The sequence below is a fragment of the Nicotiana attenuata genome, unplaced genomic scaffold (assembly GCF_001879085.1).
Source record: "Nicotiana attenuata strain UT unplaced genomic scaffold, NIATTr2, whole genome shotgun sequence".
Taxonomy (NCBI): Eukaryota; Viridiplantae; Streptophyta; class Magnoliopsida; order Solanales; family Solanaceae; genus Nicotiana; species Nicotiana attenuata.
In genome coordinates, this window is record NW_017671806.1 from 231,080 (window position 1) to 249,401 (window position 18,322).

The 18,322-nt window shown below is 37.6% G+C and overlaps 2 protein-coding genes across 3 annotated transcripts; one reads left to right on the forward strand and one right to left on the reverse strand.

Moving 5' to 3' along the window:
- Positions 1–10,671: 10,671 nt before the first annotated feature.
- Positions 10,672–12,914, forward strand: LOC109210343 (cationic amino acid transporter 5). Its single transcript, XM_019373746.1, has one exon. It carries the CDS (start codon positions 10,900–10,902, stop codon positions 12,682–12,684), a length of 1,785 nt encoding a protein of 594 aa, XP_019229291.1. The 5' UTR covers positions 10,672–10,899; the 3' UTR covers positions 12,685–12,914.
- On the reverse strand, positions 12,651–17,750 carry LOC109210341 (pentatricopeptide repeat-containing protein At4g20090). 2 transcript variants are annotated; one of them, XM_019373745.1, is made up of 3 exons: positions 15,348–17,750; positions 13,013–13,161; positions 12,651–12,737 (listed from the first exon to the last, which is right to left on the reverse strand). In XM_019373745.1, the coding sequence occupies exon 1, from the start codon at positions 17,507–17,509 to the stop codon at positions 15,356–15,358; it is 2,154 nt and encodes a 717-aa protein (XP_019229290.1). In that variant the 5' UTR covers positions 17,510–17,750; the 3' UTR covers positions 12,651–12,737; positions 13,013–13,161; positions 15,348–15,355. The 2 variants fall into 2 exon arrangements, with proteins under 2 accessions (XP_019229290.1, XP_019229289.1); XM_019373744.1 differs by having other exon boundaries at positions 13,013–13,586.
- Between the last annotated feature and the right edge of the window lie 572 nt (positions 17,751–18,322).

Here is an 18,322-nt window from a genome sequence, read left to right on the forward strand (position 1 = left end):
TTTTTTGTTAATGGGTGATGGTGAGACTCGAAATATCTTTTTCTATCCTAATAGCATGTTGAATTGTGTGTTTGTCTCATCTAAAAATTGGAACTTGTAAAAAAAATACACTTCTATGTAATTATTTTAGTTCTTATTATAAGCTGTTATAATGTTCCCTCCTCATGTAAAGCAGATCATTTCATTTGTGCCATAGTGTTGTAGGTAGAGTTAGGCAACAAGTAGTGATTGGTTCATAAGAACAGGCTGCTGAGTGCATGAGAGGCTAGTTAGACGTAAGGTTATGGTTTCTAGCACGAGGCAAGCTGTTGCAGGTTTATTGACTGCTGGTGCTGTTCATGGAGTCAGATATGTTGCGAACAAGATGCGCAAGGCTTGGAAATCATGGGTACAATGCGTTAACCTTGCATCCTTTTTTTGGGTGAGATCACTGCATGTTAACTGCTTCAGTGTGAAATTGAGCCATGCAATCTGAGTGATTAGGCATTTCTTAGAGAGAAAGAAATCGAGTGGAGGAAGAAGAAGGAATTGTATTATTATTCTTGCAAATGAGGCTGATACACAGCTTATATACAGACCTCTCTCAGCTCACACACGTGCACATCACATGACTATTAACTAACTTTAAAACTGATTTGTAACTACAACTATGCCAGCTAATCATAGTTAGTGCTAGTGCTAACAGTGCTAACACTAATGCTCTGCACTACTCTGCTTCTGCTTCTCTTCGTCTGCTTCTCTTTATTTCATTACTCCCCCTCAAGCAGGAGGGTGAAAGACATCGAGCACTCCTAGCTTGGATAGAAGAAGATGGTGTTGACTAACTCCCAAACCTTTTGTAAGAAGATCTGCAAGTTGAGACTGTGCGGCAATGTAGTTGGTCTCGATAAGCCCTTCCTTTACCTTTTTCCGAACAAAGTGACAATCAATATCTATATGTTTGGTACGCTCATGAAAAGTAGGATTTGCAGCAATCTGGACGGTTGCTTTGCTATCACAGTGAAGTTGAATTGGTTTAGAAATAACCACACCTAAGTCTTGCAGTAACCCAACTAGCCATACAATCTCTGCCACACTTGTTTCCATACTCTGATATTCAGCTTCAGCTGAACTTAGACTGACTGTGTGTTGCTTCTTTGTCTTCCATGAGACTAGAGAATCACCTAGCTTAATCACATACCCTGTGACTGATCGTCTAGTATTGGGCATGCTGCCCAATCAGAGTCGCAATAGGCAGTCAATTGAGTGGCTGGCTTATGGCTGAGAAAAATTCCCAAACCAGGGCTGCTTTTAATATATCTCACCACTCTTAAGGCTGCTTCCCAGTGTGATTTCTTGGGCTGCTGCATGAATTTGCTAAGGACCTGAACAGGGAAGCAAATGTCTGGGCGTGTGATAGTTAGATAAATTAGTTTACCCACCAATTTTTGATAACCTGACACTTCTTCAAGTATAGGGTCATCAGTTGCTCCAGTCAATCTATCAAATTCAACAGTCGTGAGACTTGTGCTTGCTTCAATCGGTGTGGAAGCTGGTTTTGCACCACTAAGCCCCACATCCGAGATTAGTTCTAAAGCATACTTTCTCTGATTGAGAAGTATGCCCTGTTTTGACCTCAACACTTCAATCCCTAGGAAATATTTGAGTTCTCCAAGATCCTTGACTTTGAAATTGCTATGTAGAGTTTGTTTTGCTTCTTCAATGAAGTGTTTGCTGTTCCCAGTAATAAGAAGATCATCAACATAGATTAAAACGATCACTATATTGTCTCCTTTCCTTCTAGTGGATAATGAATGATCATGGGGGCTTTGACAGTATCATGCTTCCACCAAAACAGATGTGAGCTTGATATTCCATTGCCTCGACGCTTGTTTGAGATCATACAAGGATTTCAAGAGCTTACATACCCTATACTCCCCCTGCCTGTGAAAGCCTTGTGGCAAATCCATATAGACTTCTTCATATAAATAGAAAGGCATTATTGACATCCATTCGGTACAAGCACCAATTCTTCGAGGCTGCCACACTGATGACTGTTCGAACTGTGACCATTTTTGCAACGGAAGAGAAGGTTTCATGATAGTCTAGACCCTGTCTTTGTGTATATCCCTTTGCTACTAGTCGTTCCTTGTACTTGTCAATCTCACCATTGGCTTTGTATTTAATCTTATAGATCCACTTTGAACCTATAGTTTGCTTTCCCTTAGGCAATGGAATAACTCCCAAGTTTTGTTCCCTTCCAGTGCATCAATTTCCTGTTGCATAGCCAAAATCCAATTGTGATCTTGAGAAGCTTCTTTGAATGGCTTAGGCTCAGTTGATACAGAGAAAGATCCCAAGTAAGCTTGATATTTGGGATGAAGATGAGTGTAGTTAACATGCTTGGATATAGGATAGGAGCAGTGGGCCTTTGATTTCCCAGCAATAATGTAATCACTGAGCCAAATTGGTGGTCTAATTGTTCTGCTTGGCCTGCCGTGAGCAGTCCCACCTTCTTCATGTTGTTGGACTGCTTCAGGTGCTAATTCCACTGGTTGTAGTTCAGCTTGATCTGATCCAGGAGGTGTGGGGATTTCAAGGTCTTGCTGGTGATCCATCCCAGCATCTGTGTCCAATGCTGCTTCAGGTACTGATGAAATGTCCACTGCAGGAACAGTGTCTGCAAGTTCAAGTGGTGGAGTTGTGTCTGCAGGTTCAAGTTGGGATTCTGCACTATGTTGATATTGATCATGAGCCTCTCCTGTGTGTGGTTGAATGATACATGCATCTGTAGTATTTTCAAACAAGAAAAAATCACTTAAATCTTCTGCAGCTTCAGTTTTAAAAGGAAATATATATTCCTTGAACTGAACATCCCTGCTAATGAACATTTGATAATCTTCAAGATCATACAACTTGTAACCTTTTTGTGTTTCTGAATAGCCCACAAAGACTGTCTTCCTGGCCCTTGAAGTGAACTTATCACCTTTAGGCAACCTGCTAGCATAGTAGAGACATCCAAAAACTTTTAGATAAGACAGTTGAGGCAGCTTGCCATGCAGCAGCTCAAATGGTGTTTTTCCTTGCAGTACTTTAGATGGTAGTCGATTGATCAGATATACAGCAGTCCGCACACAATCTCCCCAAAACTTTATAGGCATTGAACTCTGAAATGCCAAAGCTCTAGCCACCTCTAGTATGTGTCTGTGCTTTCTCTCCACAACTCCATTTTGTTGTGGAGTGTATGGATAGCTGCTTTGATGAATTATACCATAAGAAGACAAAAGTTCATCACACTTTGAGTTAAAGAACTCACTACCATTATCTGATCTAAGGATCTTAACAGTTTTATCAAACTGATTCTTTATTAAGGCAAGGAAGTTCTTCAACACTACAATCACTTCACATTTAGATTGGATCAGGCAAACCCAAGTATATCTACTGTAATCATCTACTATGGTAGAAAAATAATGTCTTTTATCATATGTAGGTTTTCTGTAAGGACCCCACACATCTAGATGCAGCAACTGAAAAACACAGTTTGAACTACTGTCACTAACAGGAAACTTTAGTCTACTTTGCTTTGCCAAAGGGCAAACTTCACAGCAGCTTAACTGTTCAATATCTAGTTTATTTTTGACATCTGCAATATGTTGCATTGCTCCAATAGAGGGATGTCCAAGTCTCCAATGCCATAGCTTTCCACAATCATCATCCTTATGCACTGCTTCTCCAATTGCAGGTTTTATTCTTTCTTGCAGTATGTACAATCCTTCCTTTTCTTTACCAATCCCCAGAACCTTCCCATTGAAGAGCCCCTGGAACACACAAAAATCAGGAAAGAACAAAGCCACACAACAAAGTTGTTTGGTTATCTTGGACACTGAAAGCAGTTAAACTTAAAATCTGGCACATGAAGTACATTCTCAAGCTTGTAGCTTCCCAAAATCACTGCATCTCCTATACTTGTGATTTCTACTCTACCACCTGTGGGAACCTGCACTTTACTGTTATTCTGATTTCTTAAGGTTCTAAAGGTGGTCAGTAACTCCTTGTATGGTGTAATGTGGTGAGATGCCCCTGTATCTATTATCCATTCACAAGCAAAGTTGTTGGATAGCAGTGAGGTAATACCTGCCATGTTACCTGTTATGTTATCAGCATTATCACTAGATGTTGGTTTGTTCAGCATATTCAGTATCTGCTTGTATTGTTGTTCGGTGAAGAAGTGACCTTGTGCTTCTGATGACTTCATGCTTTCTCCTGCTACTGTGGAATTGGCATAAGGTCTGAATCCACTGGTTTGTGATCCTTTCTTTTTGCTCTTAAAATCCTGTGGGTAACCAACAATTTGTAACAGTTTTCCTTCAAATGTCCCTTATAACCACAATGCTCACAGATTATACCAACTCCAGGCTTGTTAGGCTTAAGACCTTGGTAAGTTCTCCCTGCCAGCATTGTCAATGGCTCCTTGTTAACATCCACCACACCTAACAACCTTTGGCTCTCCTCCTGAGAAACAATTGCATGGGCTTCATTTACAGACACTATAGGCCTCCTTGCTAGTAGATTACTTCTTAGATTACTGTAGGATTCATTAAGTCCCATAAGGAACTGCAGCAATCTCTGTGATCTCAAATGGACTACATAAGGCAGGGATTCTTCACAATCACAAGAAGGAAGTGGAGCTAAGAAATCTAACTCATCCCACAATCCTTCATTTTAGAGTAATATGAAGTAACAGACTCATTTCCTTGCCTCAAAGTGGCAATTTCAGTCCACAAATGAAATATCCTAGTCAAATTCGATCTATCAAATCTCTCTTCAAATTCACTCCATACCTTCTTAGCATTAGACGCATACACAATACTGGCCATCAATTCCTCCGCAACAGTGCTTCCTATCCATGACAGAATAATAGCATTGCACTTCTCCCATTGCTCCGCTAATTCACCCTTGTACATGCTTTTAACACAGGTTCCGTTCACAAAACCTAGTTTTCCTTTGCCTCGAAGAGCTAATGATTGTGATCTAGTGAAGTAACCTCATTTCCTGCCATTTTTGCTAAAAATCGAGCTTCGCGATCCTCTGCAATCAGCTAGGAAATTACACAAATTATGCTTTGTGTTCTTCTGTAGATCTCGATCTCTTTCAATGCATGTGTTGTCCTCAATTTACCGGCTCTGATACCATGTGAAATTGATCCATGCAATCTGAGTGATTAGGCATTTCTTAGAGAGAAAGAAATCGAGTGGAGGAAGAAGAAGGAACTGTATTATCATTCTTGCAAATGAGGCTGATACACAGCTTATATACAGACCTCTCTCAGCTCACACACGTGCACATCACATGACTATTAACTAACTTTAAAACTGATTTGTAACTACTAACTATGCCAGCTAATCATAGTTAGCTAGTGCTAATAGTGCTAACATCTAATGCTCTGCACTACTCTGCTTCTGGTTCTCTTCATCTGCTTCTCTTTATTTCATTATTCAGACATGGGGATATACCCGCTGCTATAGTGCAACGGATGCCAGGCGGTTCAACCATCACTTTCCTGCTGCTTTTCAAAACCATCGAATAGAATAGAGAGGGAATAGAACCAAACAACCTTTTTTTGGAGTTGGGAAGAGTTCTTCAGGGAAGGTCAGGCTGTTCTATGATTTAGAACATCCTAATGTACCAAATAAAGATGTTAATAAATGGTTCTAAAGAAGTAAGCGCTCATGTTACTGTGTGTGTGCGCGCGCGCTATTTTTTCCTTCTTTTCGCAGCACTCGTAGAAGTGTTCTCCTACATTGCGTGGACTGATTCTAATAATCGATAGAAAAAAAAGAGTTGCTTGGACTGATCTCATGCTTCATTAGCTATGCTTACATCTCCGACCTATTCATTTTTAAATATGGTTTCCTTCTATTTCTCTCTTATATTTTTCCTTGGAATTTTCTTCCAACCATGATTTTCTATCAAGGTTGAGCAGAGGCTGGTATCATTCAGATTTTATTGATGTCCCCAAAGGCTGTCATCTTTGTTTCTCCTCCTGCTTTTGGAGATAACTGATGGTGTATGACATGATATGATAAAAAAGCTACCCATCAAAATCTTCAATTAATTTTCCCTTAACTTATCCAAAGTTTGGAAATGTTATACCTATACTAACAAAAGTTCTTTTTTCTTTTCTTTTCTTTTCTGAAGTATCAAAGTGTGGCTTACTAATTACAGATTAAGATCAGTTATTAAGTTAGGACAGATATGGACGCTTAAGCAAGTAGGATGCTACTCTTGAAAACAACCAAATCTGCAGTAAAAAAATAAAATAATAATAATAACACAGTATCCGAGTGAGCTCAATAATAAAAATTAACACTAGTAAATCCTCAGGAGGAGGAAGTAGATGTCATCCCTATAATATCAGCGAAATCCTGGAGTACTGCAAGTGATATAGGACAAAAAATCCAGCCTGTTACTCTTTCTGGCTGCAGGCTGATGAATTGATAGATTGGCCTTCTCTTTTTACATAAGACGTACGCCAAGGGAGCTAACATAGAATGTTGATGTTTTCAAGGAAGATACAAACTATTTCACTCAACTAGTTGTGAGCACGTGATTTTTGTCACGCTTAAATTACTCCTATAAATTCCTTAGAATTAGGATTTTTCTTTATCATTTGAATTAATTGCATGATTTTGTGCCTTGTTTGCATTTTTGTGCATTTTAGTTGCCATAATTCACAAAAAAAAAGTACAAAAATAGTACATTTGCATTTAGAATTCGATTTTATATTTTTAGTCAATTAACATTACTAAAATAAGAGAAAAATAACAAAAATAGTATTTTTACAATTTCACATTTTACATTTTACATTTTTAATCTAGTTTCCTCTTAAATTAGGAATTAGTTAATTAGTATCATCTTAGATTTAATTTGGGTCTTTTATTTTACATAATAAAATCAGAAAATTCAAAAATAATAAGTAAAATACAAAAATAAATACAAAAGGAAAAAAGAAAAGAGTAAAAAAGAATGGTCTTGATAAAAGATCAAATTTTGGGCCAAAATCCAATTCTAGTCCAGAAGTCACCTAAAACCGGACCAAATCACAAGCCCAATCCTAAAAATACCCGGTCCAAGCCCCCTTCAGCAAAACGATGCCGTTTTGGCGTCAGTTAANGTAACGCCATCGTCACCCTGCCGTGTCTCCGCCGTCCTCCGCCGGCCGGAAATCGCCTCCGCCGGCGCGATGCTCCAAATCACCCTAAAATTACACCGTTGATTCCTCTCCTCCTACCCCCTTCCATATCTAACTTTAAATTCCCTCAAATCCTCACCGAAAGCTTCGAATTTCAAATCGAAATTCCGGTGAAAAAACCCTAGTTCACCAAATGACCCCAAAAATACACCCTATACTCTCCTGGTTCCCCGCTTCTTGAATCCCTCATTGGTTTCCTTCAAACATCACCGGAACTGCTCGAATCTCGAATCATAAAGAAGGCTGAACCCTAGGTGTTCATTTTTGCTCGATTTTGCCTGATTTTTCGAGTCTGGTATTGGATTCGAGTCACGAAATAACGTTTTCGTTTGTTCTTTGAGTAGAACAAACGATTAACATTATTCCGGGGCTCGAATCGATTTTTCAATCTCCATTCCAGCCTTGCATAGGTGAGTTTCTCCTATTTCTTTAGTTAGTTTGAATATAATTTTCATTTGTTTCTGTTAATTTTGTTCATCTTTTCCTTATACTCTTTTTGGCAGTAATCAGTACTTGTGGTTTTGTCGTTTAAATTTTTGTTTTTGATTCCTCCTCTATTCTTACTGATAGTAGTCTAAATTCATGAATTAGTGTTTAATCGTTACTTGTTGAATTCATGCTTGGTTGACATATTGATGAACTAGTGCTGTAGTTTGCTTATTGATGTAAGTTAATCATAGGTTTATTGAGTGTTATTATATGATATTTTACTAGGTTTTTAACAGTTTACTGCTTATTAGTTCAATGTTACATATTAATTAGAGTTAAATTTTAGTTTTGGTGATTGGATATAGCTGAATGAATCATCCTTAGTTAACTATAATTGAATTCTAACTAGGACAAAGGGGTTTGGGTTTGGTTAGTAATTTCAGGGGCGATCAAGGGTAGTTTAGGCATCTAAAATGGGTTGGTTTGTTAAGACATGGTAATTTTAGAACTCAAGTAAGGGTAATATAGACATTTTATAGGTAGGAAAACAAAGCTAGAACACCCTAGATCCTTCTAGAAGGGGTCTTTGTGTAAGTTTCAGCTTTTTAAAAGTAGTAACTTGACAAACAAGTCAATACTTTGGGTTTAAGGTACAATTTCTGAAAATAAAAAGGGGGGAAAAATGAGTAAAAATTTCCAGAACCTTTTGCCCCCTTTTCTGCCTATAAAAGGCATGTCTAGTGCCTTGGATTACAAGTTTGGAGACCCTCTGAAAAATCCCTCAAAGTTTAGAAGTTTGGAAGCCACAAAAAAAAATCCCCCCCAAAAATACTCTTCAAGTTTCATAGATCTGAAATTTGAAGTTCAAATCCAAACTCTTTAGATCTTATATTCTACCCCAAAAATCAAAAAAAAAAGAAAAATACAATAGAAAATCAAAAAGAGCGCTGTTTCATCGCATTTTTGAGGTTAATTGGAGTTTTAGGCATTGATTCTAGTTCCAAGCTTGATTCTTATTACTGAAACATCAGAAGTGGTTTAGCTTCAATTTCGAGTTGAATTTGGGTCGTTTGAGTCAAGTTTTGGTGTGTTTGCTGGTTATATGGTTTGCTGGATTTCGTTTGCATTTTGAACCTGGGTTTGAGGCTGATTTTGAGCTGTTGTGACATGTTGTTTGCCTTTAGTTCAACAAATTGCTGCTGACCCTCCTCTTCTCCTTTATGTCATTGTAATCCAGGTATTTTCTCATGCTCAAGTGATGCTGAAGATTGCCTTCACCTGTAGACCACAAGTTTGAAGTATAAATGATAAAGGAATACATGCTTGCACCTGAACTTTACTGTTATTGCTTAGTTTAGACTTTTCGTGTGACTGATTCATTTGAACCATAATTTCAGTTGTATTAATGAGAATATGGACTGTCAATGGATTGTTAATAGATTATTAATGGATTTTCAGTACTAGTTCGATTATCTAGGGTTGTGTTGGACTTCAATGTGTGTTTAAGCACAATTAATTAAGCTGACATTGGATGTTTAAATCCCTGTTATCGCATGTACATAGTTAGATATTTATTGATGTGCAAATATTTAATATTCATTGTGTTAGTTATGATTAGAAATGTTCTGTACGTAGAAGTGCCCTTGAAATCGTATATTTCCCTTTTGTAATCAATAATTGGACATCTGATTGTTAGGAGCAGTTAACAGAGAGTCAAATATAGTGTCATATGAACTTGAGGATTAAATTGGAACAATATGGACTGATACGTTGGACCGCTAGCCTAACTGATTGTGCCTCGAATCAATATTAACAAAAAATCAATTTCAAAGTCAATTACTTCTTAGATTAACCCAACATTTGGTTGATTTGGTCTTTGATTTAAATACATATATGTAACAGCCCGTTAAGATGTTAGCCAGTCCAAAAATGAAACTGGTATCCGCTATTGGGCTTATCACAAGCCCAGGCCACTTGACCCTCTGCAATCATAATTTGGACCTCTTATTGGGCTGTTCTTCATGGACTTGGTTGAATCAGTCTTGAAGCCCAAATGTGCCGGAGGCTATAATTCCCTTAGGTTCATTAAGTCTAGTTTGTAACATCGGGTTCTCGAGTTAAGTAGCAGGTTCAAATTAAGAGGTCTATTCCTTTTGTTTGAACCCGGACTTGAACTTGGGGCCCGGATGTTATGACATTAATTAATTAGGACTATTTCCTTATTATTAGATACAAAAATAGAAAATCATAGGTCACTTTAGTTTGGCCTTTAAATAATAAAGTGAGATGAGCCTAGCCAAATAAGACACACAAATTGTGGGGCCTTCATTAAATGCTTATATCAAAATACTTAGAATCTGGGCGTGCCGTTTAGTGAATTTCGCGGCCTCCCGCAAAGTTAATAACCCGTTAGTCGCTTTAGGCACGTTTTTAATATTTTTACCTCTTAAATACGGGTGTGCATTTCATGCAACCCAAATCCAAATCCCAAAACGTTGAATAAGAATGTGTCGAGGATCCGAGTGCATTTCATGTGACGTGATCCGAAGATACGTTTTTAAACGACGTTCACTTTCTTAAAACATTTTAACTAAAAGCGGTAAATAATTATAAAATTGCACTATAGGTTGGAGCATGTATAAAAATTAGATTTTTTTTAGCCATTTGTAATAATTTAAGCGACCGTGCTAGAACCACGGGATCCGGAGGTGCCTAACACCTTCCCTCGGGTCAACAGAATTCCTTATTTAGAATTTCTGGTTCGCAACCTCCATTCGGGAAGTCGAAATTTCCTCGATTTGGGATTTAAGTTAAATCGGTGACTTGGGACACCAAAAGCCAATCCTATCCCAAGTGGCGACTTTAAAAACATAAATAAATAATCCCATTTCGAATATGTCACTTTAAATGGAAAAACTCTCTTATACATTATCCTTCGGGGTAGGTGTGTAAAAGGAGGTGTGACACTAGTACCTGTCATACATCACATGCCCAACTATCCATTGGCTCTATTTTTATCATTGCCAGGACTATATGGGCATAAAACAAAAAATAACGAATTTAGCACACTTGTTTAGACAGTAGCCACTAGGTTCCAGTGTCAACCTTATCAATAACAATAATTGAAGATATGGGAGTCCATTCATCAAGAAAATGAACCTATAAATAGCAGTTCGATGGATACCCCATATGAGCCAGTAATTACTACTAGCATTCTATAGCAGTTTAACAAGTCCTAAATGAATACAACAGTAATGGACTCTGTTGGTGAAATAGAAGATGAGATTCAACCAAGAAGTTACTGGAGATGGACCAAACAAGACTTCTTCCCAGAAGAGTCTTTCCAGAATTGGAGCACATACCAATCAGCACTATCACAAACATTTACCAGATTCAAGGACCGAGCTGCAAGCCGTTCTGAGGACGCTGATGAGATTGAGGAGCTAAGGAAACAAAGTGAAAACGAGATGAAACGTTGCCTTAGTTGGTGGGACCTCACCTGGTTTGGCTTTGGCTCGGTTATTGGAGCAGGCATCTTTGTACTCACTGGCCAAGAAGCTCATGAGCATGCCGGACCAGCTATAATTTTATCCTATGTGGCTTCTGGCATTTCAGCAATGCTCTCTGTATTCTGCTATACAGAATTTGCGGTAGAAATTCCTGTAGCAGGAGGGTCATTTGCGTACATCAGAGTAGAACTAGGAGATTTCGCAGCCTTTATCACAGCAGGAAACATAATTCTTGGATCCATTGCTGGAGGTGCAGCAGTAGCAAGAGCCTGGACTTCTTACTTTACAACACTCCTGAACCTTCATCCAAACTCTTTACGTATACATACAAACCTCGCAGATGGGTTCAACTTATTAGATCCAATAGCTGTTGCAGTTCTAGTAATTACATCAATAATTGCAATAAGCAGCACTAGAAGAACTTCATATTTCAACTGGATAGCATCCGCAATAAATATGATGGTGATTTTATTTGTCATAGTTGCTGGATTTGCTCATGCTGATAGCTCAAACTTGACACCCTTTATGCCACATGGTGCCAAAGGTATCTTTGTTGCAGCAGCAATTGTGTATTTTGCATATGGGGGTTTTGACAACATTGCAACCATGGCAGAGGAAACAAAAAATCCATCAAAAGATATACCACTAGGATTGCTAGGGTCAATGTCAATTATCACCGTGATATATTGCTTGATGGCACTTTCACTGAGTATGATGCAGAAGTATACTGATATAGACCCTAATGCCGCCTACTCTGTTGCATTTCAAAGTGTAGGAATGAAATGGGCAAAATATCTGGTAGCCCTTGGAGCTCTTAAGGGAATGACCACTGTCCTTTTGGTAGGAGCGATTGGGCAGGCACGCTACGCCACTCATATCGCACGAGTTCACATGATTCCGCCATGGTTTGCACTTGTTCACCCAAAGACAGGAACTCCCATAAATGCAACTCTATTAATCAGACTTGCAAGTGCCTGTATAGCCTTCTTTTCAAGTTTGGATGTCTTGGCAAGTTTGTTATCTGTAAGCAGCCTTCTTATATCAATGATGATGGCTGTTGCTCTGCTTGTGAGGAGATATTATGTCAGAGGTATAACCCCCCGAACGAATCTTTTGAAGCTAACCTTTTTTTTACTGGTCATAATTCTATCTTCCATTGGGACTTCTGCTTACTGGGGACTGAACCCTAATGGTTGGCTTGGCTACACGATAACTGTTCCCCTTTGGTTCTTGGCAACTTTGGCAATATCAGTTCTTTTGCCACAGGAAAGAACACCAAAAGTCTGGGGAGTCCCACTGGTTCCATGGTTCCCATCCCTCTCAATTGTGATAAACTTGTTTCTCATGGGATCATTAGGAGCTCAGGCATTTATAAGGTTTGGCATATGTACGGTTGTAATGCTGATGTATTATATTCTTTTTGGCCTCCATGCAACTTATGACATGGCTCGTCAACCAAAGAAGGTAGTGTCGTCAAAGATCTCGGAAGAAGACGTGGAAAAAGCCAGGTCATAAGATTTTTACACCTACCAAGAAATCTTGGACTTGAGTCCCCGTCGCACTTATTCCTGAAATCATAAGATTTATGTTACATGAAGTCAATTGCTGAAGAAATAACAACACACACAATTCTACCATTATGAATAATGAGAACTGTCAACTACAGCTCATGTTAGAGGTACATTCTCAAGAATGTCAACTACATTCAAGTCCATAAATAGAGAAAAAGTATAGATGTCACGTTACAGGAGGGAAAACATGTAAAGTAAGAAGATAAACATCAGCACATAGGAAACACATTCTAAATCAAGATTAAAGATAGGTTAAAAATTTGAAAACTTACTTCAAGGAACTAGTAGTGTTTGTATCATTTTCATATTTTCTTGAACTTTTCTAAAACCCGAGCAATGCTTCTCAGAAGCATCGGTACCAACTTCCATGCCACATATCCGAGTGCCACTTGACAAAATATGTCCCCAAAAGTTACAATTTCTGCATAATGATCATTCATAAAAGCACCAAAATAAGTTGGATCCATATCATCCCAATGAAAATCATGTAGCTTCATGTCCTTAAAAAAAAGAGTGTATTTGATGGATAAATGAACCTAGAAAATGGTACTTAAGAATTCAAAAACTGAGAAACATCTGAATTTTGAAAACTTTCAAATGAATATTACTAGACTAAAACAGTAATGCCACTCGCTGCAGCCACCGAAATTTTGTCATCTTCTACTGCTTTTTCATGCCTCAACCTCTTGCACATCATGAAAGCATCATGTGATGACCCTGTGGAGTCCTCGCTACCATTGTCAACTTGAGTTTCAAGCTTCTCATATGCAACCACCACACTCACATTATCTCTTTCACCCACCATTGTGATCCCAAGTTAGTTGCGAAAATTAATAATTCTAATAGCTGTACCACAAGAAAATTAAATCAACATATGCAAGATGCACCAGCAGATACGTTTAGTTCCTTTACCAATCAAAAGAACGGCAGATATTAGTATGTACATTCACCTACTAAAACAACTCCAAAAATCAGAAAAATTGCAAATCTGGCTTCTAAGGTTTTTTTTTTTTTTAGGGGGGGGTAGGGGTAGGGGGGGGGGGGGGGGTAGGGATGCTGCTATTACATGAACAAAGAAATAAACAGCTAGTAAATGCAAATCACACTGAAGCGCAGCATATAGGAAGAGAAATTTACTTCACGTGAGTACAGAGAGCACATTTAGTTTGAAGTGGAATGGTTGAGAGAGCAACGCCAGAGGAAAGCACGCAGAAGAGAGACTTGCAGGCTGGTAGTACAATATTATAAATTCAACTAATTTAATACCTAGTAGCTTCAGTTCAATAGTAGTCACACTCTAACAACTATTCTTTGTCTTACGATTTCTATCTGATTGTCTTTTGTCCTTAAGATAAATGTTCTGATGATGCATAGGAATGAAGTCTAGGTTATACAAAACGTAGAGACTTTCTATCTAATTGTTCTTTTGTAGCACCATTTCTAGAGGAACTTTGAGCATTTTAAAATTAATAAAATGCTGGTTTTAACATCAAAACTCTTCGTCTCTCTTGCAATTCCAAATAAGAACTTGTCTACAATAAGCACCATCCTCTATATAAAAGGAATGCTTTCAGGAAAGCACACACATTTTTTTTGTCGGTAGAAAGCGCACACACTCAAATATCCTTTTTTAATATCTTAAAGCAGCGTACTTCTGCTATCATTATCGGTTAAAGTACAAATATTACAGCTTATTTTAAGTCCAAAATAAAAAAAGTTGTTCCAAGAAAAGAAACTGCATTGATTTTTTATGCTGACTTCTTTCGGAAAAACTCCAAAGATTTGGCTTCAGCATGTACACTGGAAATTGATAACCCCTGCTATTGCCGCTGTCTCTTACCACAGGTTATATCATATCAAGAAGAAATAAGCAAACAAAAATTTGAACTTATTTTCATAAGCCATATACAGCAACTTTGTTAGCATTTTGAATTCTCAAAATTTAACATTATACTACACAACTTGAAAATAACTTATATGAATCTGAATTAGGATTTAAACAACCATCTTGATACAAATTGAAACGAAGAGGAAGCACAAGGTAAGTAAGAAATGTAAACAACTATAAAAGAATAACCTAAATATGAACTCGTTTTAGACTCACCAAAACCATTTCCAATGATCATGCATGACCAGAGGTATTGAAGTGTCATAAAAACTGACATGTAACAAATTTGTAGATTAGAACTTTTAGATTCAAATCTAGCATATCGTAAGAAAGTGAAGAACAAAACATTCAATGACATTTTTGCTTTCTTTTTAGTATCCTAACAACTTATCTATGCTAGATTATGATAATTGCAAGGTTCTGTATCCATTTAAGAGGTTTGACGAAATAACCCACAAAATATGTCATTTTTTGTTACTTACATGTTCAACTGACATGCATTCAAACTAAAAGAAACGCAGAATGTAATTATGGATGCAACTGTCTGTTTGGAAATAAGCAGTTATCCTCTCATTGTATAATTGCTGAAATATACAGAATGGATCTTGTGAAAGAATCTCATGTCTGTGTCCTCTTTTGTCCCCTAGGAGCAATGTGTCCATGGGAAACAAAGTTTCAGGATATTGCATTTTTGCAACCAAAAAAAAATTGTATCTAACCTCTAATATCAGATGAAAAGGTCACTCCAACACTTGTTAATAGCTCCTTGAACCTTCTTTGGTTTGCAGAGTTCTCGAATAATCATTTCCCAAGTAGAGGACTTGGGATAAACAAATTTTTGAAGCATCACTTCTATAATTCTTGAAGCTCCTACAATTCTCTGTCGCCTATACAGTTGCAGCACCAGCTTATCCAGGAAGTCTTCCCCATCTCGGGATACATTTTCTTTTTCTTTTAAAGTTTTCAAGAAAATATTACATGTAACTGCATCGGGATCACAACCTTGATCCAACATACTATTCAAAAGATCAATTGCTAGAGAAACTCTATCCACCTTGCATAAAGCATTTAGAATTATGTTATATGCTATTACATCAGGCTGAGAATCAGATCCTCTACATAGCATCTCATTGAAAAGTCTCAATCCCTGATCCACAGACCCAACATTGCAAAGACCGTGAATCATTGAACTATAAGCCACGGCATCAGGGACCAATCCTTTGCCTAACATTTGCTTCCACATCATCATAGCCTCTTTGAGCTTCCCGTCTTGACACAGTCCGTGGATAAGTACACTGTAGCAGATTTCATTACATGTGATACCACTGGTCGCCATTTCTTTCCATACAAATATAGCCTTGTTGCTGTCACCGGTTTTAAAGTACCCTTTCATTAGAGAGCAGTACGTGTAAGCATTGGGAGTACAACCCATTTTAATCATCTCAGAAAGGATCTCCTTAGCTTCGTCAGATCTGCCTTCTTGACACAAGCCATCTATAAAAGCAGAATAAACAACTGTATTAGGCTTCACTCCCTTTTCTATCATTTCCGTCCATATTTTTAACGCCTCTTCAGGTTTTCCCTCTTTAAACAACCCACTAACTAGCGCTGAGTAGACATATTCATTTGCCAGATGTCCTTTCTCCTGCATTGCCAACAAGATCTGCACGCCTTCACTTGCTCTTCCTTGCTTAACGAACCCATTGATAATAGTACCATAGGTTACATCAGTCGGGACATACTTATTTGACACCATTCTATCCAATAAACTAACAGCTTTCTCCAACTTACCTTTGAGGCACAAACCATGTATAAGCGTGTTATAAGTCACTTCATTGGGGACACACCCTTTAAGAAACATGTTATCCAAAAGCTTTGCAGCTCGAGCCAAGTCACCTTTCTTGCAAAGCCCATTAATCAACACATTAAATGTTACTGGAACAGGAAAACATCCCTCTATCTGCATTTCATCCAAAAGAATAACCGCCTCATCAATCCGGTCATCCTTGCACAAGCCATCCATCAAAATGCAATACGTATAAACATCCGGCTCACATTTCCGAGAAGTCATTTCTCTGAACACCTCCAGAGCTCTATCGACCATCCGAAGCTTACACATAGTCTTAATAACTAAATTAAAAGAAAGCCCATTTGGCATAATATTACTATTATTTACAACACGAGCATAAAAATCTAATGCACGACGATATAAGCCTGCCTGAACTATCACATTAAGAACAGAATTAAACGACTTCACGGTTCGTTTACATTGAAACTCATCCACCATTCTATCAAACAATTCAACAGCTTTTTCAGGAAAACGGGCTTTTCCATAAGCTCTAAACACTAAGATAAAACTCTTCTCAATAAAGACTCTTTTTTCGCGCTTCATTCTATCAAAAACCATCTCCAAAGACCTGAAGTCCCCAGAACTAGCATATTTCTCAACAAGGGAATAGAATGTAGAATCGCCCATTTTGAAAGAACCTAACTTTGGGGCCTCTTTGAATAACTTATCTGAAATTGGTATTTCCATTTCAGTTTCACAAGAACCCAACTTGGGTTTTGGGGCGAATTTAAATGAATTATCAGAAGTGCGCATTTTCGTTTCAGTTTCACAAGAACCCAACTTGGGTTTTGAGGAAAAATTAAATGAATTATCAAAAGGGGGCATTTTTATTTCAGTTTCAGGAGAAGCCAACTTGAGATTTGGGGCAACTTCAAAAGAACTATCAGAAGAGGCAGCTTCTATTTCATGGTCAGTATGAGACGGGTTGGAAAGAGCTGAAAAGAAGTGGTAAATGGTGAAGTTAGATACAGACTTACATGGGATTAGGTTTGAGCTGATGAACTGTTTGGTAGTGAAAGTGTTAAAGGGCATGCCTTTTTGATAAGGATGTTAAAGGGCATGCCTTTGTCAACTCAGATTCTCATGAAGTGGAGAGAGAAAAAAAACTTGTGGAAATGATCATTTTGGGTTTAAATTCAAGAATCTTAGGCTAAGGTTCAAGAAAATGAAGAAGGTCTCTGCACCTAGAGAGGCTGACGAGGAAGAAGAAAACACAAGAGGTGCAAGCGCGGGTAGGGCAGAAAACCGGGGTCATTGGGGTTGGGGGTTTGAAGTGAGCTCGGCCTAAAACCCCTTCGTGGTTGGCTCTTTTAATTTTCTTTTCTTCATTTTAGGTTAATTTTTTACTTTCTTATTTAATGTTTGGATTAACTTTTTGGAATAACACTTCGGATTTCTAGTGAGAGAATTTCGTTTTCAAAAATATCAACCAAACGTCTTTGTTTTCTAAAAGGAACAAAAAAAAATTGTTTTCCAGTTTTTTGAGCTTCGAAATATTCTCCTGTGCTTGTTTAGATTTGTATGAAATTAACAAAAAGGTTAAACTGTTTAGTATCTGTTGAAGAGACATGCATGTAATTATTTTTTGAATCTTTATAATACAATATTTTTTAATAGTCTCTCTAGGTTCATTTGAGTCCATTTTCAAAAGATTGAGTATTATTTTGGGCAAAGATTACTTTTTGCCCGTGGCTGAAATTATTTATAATCGGTAGTCATAACAGTGTATAAAATTTGTATATTTTTGGTATATAACATACAGAAAAGCATAAATATAACAAACAATATATATATATATATATTATATATATATATATATATATATATATATATATATATATTATA

What these genes read in the sequence shown, in the direction of transcription:
- LOC109210343 (XM_019373746.1), top strand. Translation starts at nt 10,900, where the DNA reads ATGAATACAACAGTAATGGACTCTGTTGGTGAAATAGAAGATGAGATT.
- LOC109210341 (XM_019373745.1), bottom strand. Translation starts at nt 17,509, where the DNA reads ATGCCCTTTAACACTTTCACTACCAAACAGTTCATCAGCTCAAACCTA.